Genomic DNA, 5,318 nt, shown 5'->3' on the forward strand with positions numbered 1-5,318 from the left:
CCTGCTGTAGAGGTGACTTACTTCATGGAACTGGCATTCAGTTACAGCATTCGTTGTCTGAACTTCTTAATTTCCATTTTCTTTGAAAATAACCTCATACAATTGGCCTTGTCCCATCAATCCAATCTGTCCCAATCCTTTCTGTAGAGTCTTCCTGCCCTCCTGCAGATCAACACTCCTGCCCACCTTGGTGTCTGTTAATCACTGTTTGAGTCTGTGACAAACAGACTGTTTCTAAATTACCTGTCATTCTTTTCCCATAAAAATAGCAAGATTTTTAATATTTTCTTATTCCTCTTGTACTGTCAATTTCTTTGATCAGTTAATAGTTAAATATGAGATGATACAGAAACAAGTAGTCATAACCTGGAAAATTATTTCATATGCTTCTGGAATGATGGAGAAGTTTGTTAGACTGATGCCTGTGATAAGTTTAGATTCTTACTATAATTTTTACTTTATTCTTTGGCCCACTTCTTATGGTTTTCTTCCTTCCTCCCAACTACTCTTGAGAAAATACCAGATAGTTAATAAGACTGCATAAAAAGAAAAAAAACAGAACTACAACAAATCGACAGCAAACAACACTAACAAAAAAGCCAAACAAAACCAACCACCTCAAATAGTCAATAGTACTGGGGTTTGGAAGTGTTAGAAGAACAACAGTGAAACTAAAATTTTTGATCTAAATAATTCTGGTTTGTTTCAGAATTTTGTTGTAAATTTATTGTATAAATTTGCATTGCTTTTTGTTCCTACATACTTAAGAATTATCCCTTAAAAGCAGAATGTGCTTGGAGTTAAAGAAAATGCTTCTTTATGGTGAAGGAGGCACTTTTCTATTTCTGTGAGACAGAGGCTCACAGGCCATTCACAGGATCCCACAGTTCATTCCCTTCTTGGGAACCAAAAGCATAAGGAAATGTTTGAAAACAGGTGGAGCTCTTATCCATGTTGACAGTAGCAAGCCCTAATCTTCATATCCTTTGCTAGCGATTAAATGCCTCTCCGAAGAGAATGCCCAGAGTCCTAAACACAGTGCATAAAGCTAGAACATGTACTTGAGAAAACAGGACACCTTCTGATGCCAATATGCAATTGTCTTCATGCTTATGTTATTAAAACCTTATCAAAGGCAGAGTTGGACAAAGCAAAACACTTCAGCTGTTTGCGGGAGTGTGATTTTTTTTTTAATCGTTTTTTTAGGATTGCTGTGGAAAAGCTTCATAAAATGGATAATGCTTTCAGAAAACAGCTTGAGTCAGTGCTGGCAGCACATCAGGAAGAACTCTTGCACCTGGCAAATGAAAAGGAAAAACAAATTGAAGCAGCAAATGAAAAAGTAATTTTAGTACTCAATTTTATATTTATTATATTTGCATTTTTATTCTACAGCTGCTACAAGAGTGGTGCTTGGAAGTCTCCTGTTTCAATCTATCAGGCTGACTCTGGATGGAAACAGTCCTGGTTTAGTACTCAATCTTTGCATAGCAAGAAAATCTCTAGACTTGTTGCCATCATGAAGTTTTGAATTCAAGCAAAGTAAAGCTCCATGCTATGTAGCTACTCCGAATCACTAGCTAAACATTTCCTTATCTATACAGGCAAGGGTAATGATGACTGTGCCAGATAATCCATTTAACTCACTTATGCCAACCTTAACAGTTACTGTTTCTGTTACCTACTGCATTCTTCCTTAACATGACAACTGGTGCACTTTTTTCCATAATAACTTTCTGGGTCGATACAGTACTTGCTATTTCCTAGCAGATCAATACATTCTTTTAAAGATTTTGCTACTGCATCCAGTAGCAAGAGTAGTGCATAGCATATTCAAACAGAAGCATATAAGTCTTGCATTACTTATCAGTGTTAAAATTGCCAAGATTATATGGGTTTAAGTGTATTAAGAAAAGCAAGAATTCTGTTTCTTCTCTGTGTGCTCTTTCAGGTTTACTCTGTTGAAGAAGAAATGCGGGAGCTTCTGCAAGAAATGGCAAACAATAAAAAAGCCATGGAAAATAAAATACGACGACTTACACATGCACTGAATGATATTCAACAAGACTTTGAAGATCATTAATATTTATACTAAAAATGGATATTACACAAGCAGTTTCATACACTGCAATGCACTTTGCCTTGTTTTCTAGACAACTAAGTCTGTTGTATATTTTGATAATTCAGGGAGTAGACATAAATGTTTTGACATTATTTTCATAATAAATAGTTACTTCTAATGTTTGGTTATTTTTAACTGCTGTCAAAACGGGTCACAACATGTATAGATGAAAAGCATCATATAAAATTAGGAATTGGCATGTTTAATAAGAGAAAAGGAAGTTGGAAAGTTCTAACCCAAGAGCTTGAAGCTTTGCTTCAGTGAGGTAAAGATTCTTAAAATGAGGAAACCAAGAATGTTGACTCACAGAAGGGCTTGGGTTGGAAGGGCCTTAAAGATCATCCAGTTCCAAACCCCCTGCCATGGGCAGGGACACCTTCCACTAGACCAGGTTGCTCAGAGCCCCATCCAACCTGACCTTGAGTACTTCCAGAGATGGGGCATCCACAACTTTCTGGGCAATCTATTCCAGTGCCTCACCACCTTCACAGTAAGGAATTTTTTCCTTTTATCTAATTTAAACCTACTCTCAGTTTAAAACCATTCTCCCTTGTCCTGTCATAACATGCCCTTGTAAATAAACTCTCTCCATCTTTCTTGTACCTGAAAACATGTTTACTCTGCCACTGTTGGAGAATGTACAACTACTGCAACTTAGAGTGGCTTTTTTGGCAGCATAGTTTGGTTTTCTCCACAGCAGTAGGCTTCCTACCAGGCTTTTGAAATAAAGGAGATAATAACCTAAGAGCTTCTTATGGAAGCAAAACATAAGCCTTATGTTAATATATTGTTACATTTATTTCTTGGTGGAGGCCTTACCATCTCCACTGTATTTGGGCATTTACTTCATGTGCTTGTTCTCCGAGGATCCTAAACTGTTACTGAACTACCCCCTATCCTCCGAAGCGTTTCATGCTGCACTAATAAAGGGAACCGTGAGTAGTAAAATCATGGAGGTACACGCTGCTACACCAGGTGGAGCTATTTCCTCCCTCCTTGCACCTCGCAGTAGCTGGAGCAGAGTCCTGTTGCTCCAGTGACGGTAGCAGCCCCTAAGCCAACTTTACCATCATTTGTTCGGAACCCAGGCTTTAGCACATTAGCACAGTGTAACTGATTGTGCATTTTTGTGCCCAGAAGCCCCATAACAGTACTTAGTGCTGGTAAAAAGCCCTGGCCTTTGGGTAACTGAGGTGCTGCATTTGTTAACAATTTGTTAATGAAAGCTTGTTATGTAAACCAGAGCTTGATACCAGCTGCCTCTTGTTACGAGGTGCAGCTAAAGCGTGGGCTGTAAAAGGCCTTGAAAACATGGGCACGACTTGAAAGTATAGGCCATGTCAGTGAAAACAACTTCCTGATGATCAGTAACTTGTCTTTGACAAAGCACAACCTTGAGAGCTAGCAGCACACCCTTCGTTTTAAGAATGGAAGTAGCAACAGCAAAGCAAAATAAAAAAAGGCCGCCCAACAACTGAATGAGACGCCTGGAACAGCCTGGGGAACAACCCCCACTGTGGGGAGGCGTGTAGGGCTGGGAATTGTCTAGAGATTGCATGGTCTTACAAAAGGGTAAAATTCCAAATTTGTGGAGGGGACAGAAAGCAGACACCTGCTTCAGCTCTGACTCCCTGCATCAAGAGTTCCTGCACCTGACCCATGAAAACACCAGGAATGAGCCATCAGCACTAACGGGGAGGTGTCTGCACTGTGGTACTCCCAGCTAAGGTAGGATAGAGCTGTTAAGGACTGTTTGTTTGGAATCTGTCCCATTTGTTTGTAATATGTAAAAATTAAGAAATAGTGGTAATGGTTAGCAAGGTGTAAGGACAAACTTTTAACTCAGTTCTCCAAAGGCAGAAGAAAATTATTTCTTGTGCTACAGTATGTGAGGAAATGCTCACCTGGAAAGCTGTTCTACAGTATTTTTACAGATATCATTGGTGCAGAAAGGTTGCACCACTTCAGAGTGCTTTTCTGTCATGTTGATCGAGTGTTTCCTGGGGCACTTCTTTTTTCTTTACTTACTCTTTGACCAAGCTACGCTTTGGGTGAAGTAATTGAATACCTGGAATGCACCAGGAAGTTAAAAGAACTTATTCTTGCCCTGATTCAATTTTTTAATATCTCCTCTGAGTTTTAACTCCAGAATTTTTGTTCTGAAACTCATTGTCTGATTTCATCATAGGGAGTTGTTAACGTTTTTAACATAAATTCTTTCTGTTCCTTGCTCTTGGCTCAGGAATTTCATATTACAGTAGTTGGGAACGTTCATGCGTTAGCAGTGCTAGGAACATTTGTTTTTCTTGCAGATAACTCTGTCTTTGGCATTGCTTCCCTCTTTATGCTTACATGGCTTCCTTAGAACTTTTTAATAAGTGTTGAAACGATTTTTACCTTCAAAATGGTGAAATAATAAAGATGTGGTGCAGGTGAAAGCTGTACCAAATTTACGTATTCACAAGGATAAATTTCAACCCAGCATGACTGAAAGATAAAACTTAATAAAATAAATAAAATACACTTAATTAAATAAAAATATAAACAAAATGTGAATGCTGACCTTGTCAGATGCAACACATGCTCTCGTGCATCAATCATGACAATTTAAAATCAATTCCATTTTTAGTCTTTGTTTTCATTTCCTGACTAGAGAATGATCTGTTTCAATCAATACTGAGAACGGAATGAGGAAATTGCTGTGTTACTTGAGACCAGGAGGACTGTGATTCCAGGTCCAGAGAGAGCGTGTTAGCATGCACGTTGCCCTGAACATGGGGTTGCACGTGCAGGTACAGCTCCTGTGTGCCATGGCACACCCAGGGTACAGCGCTCCACTGCCGTGTGTGATGCCTACCTGAGGGTCTGCTCTTCCTTAAGTGCATCCCCTGAATTCTTATCCAGTATGGACTTTAAAGCTTCTCTGCTTTTATCCGATGGTAACTAGGGAACGAGTTGTACCTGAATTAAGGCCAAGTATATTTGGACACAAGGGGAAGGGACTGGGTAAGCATTCAAAATTCCCTGTGCCCCTGGCCAGATCATCAACGTGTCCTGTGCCTGGCCTGGCAAGGTGTGAGAACATCGTTTGCAATTAATCTGAGTGCTTTTATATCAAATGCAAACGGTGAAATGAGCGACAAGGAGCCATCGAGGCGGGGACAGCCAGGCTGGCGGGACGTATCTCGCCGACTCC

The 5,318-nt window shown here is 39.6% G+C and overlaps 1 protein-coding gene across 1 annotated transcript in view; it reads left to right on the forward strand.

Annotated features, from left to right (window-relative positions):
* Nucleotides 1-2,240, forward strand: part of LRRCC1 (leucine rich repeat and coiled-coil centrosomal protein 1) — a 20,620-nt gene extending 18,380 nt beyond the window's left edge. Inside the window, exons 18-19 of the mRNA XM_017731038.1 lie at nucleotides 1,207-1,342; nucleotides 1,952-2,240. Of these exons, the coding sequence (XP_017586527.1) occupies nucleotides 1,207-1,342; nucleotides 1,952-2,083 (268 nt within the window). The 3' untranslated portion in view covers nucleotides 2,084-2,240. The remainder of the gene's footprint in view (nucleotides 1-1,206; nucleotides 1,343-1,951) is intronic.
* The last annotated feature ends 3,078 nt before the right edge of the window (nucleotides 2,241-5,318 follow it).

This window comes from Corvus brachyrhynchos, unplaced genomic scaffold, assembly GCF_000691975.1.
Source record: "Corvus brachyrhynchos isolate BGI_N302 unplaced genomic scaffold, ASM69197v1 scaffold293, whole genome shotgun sequence".
NCBI lineage: Eukaryota > Metazoa > Chordata > Aves > Passeriformes > Corvidae > Corvus > Corvus brachyrhynchos.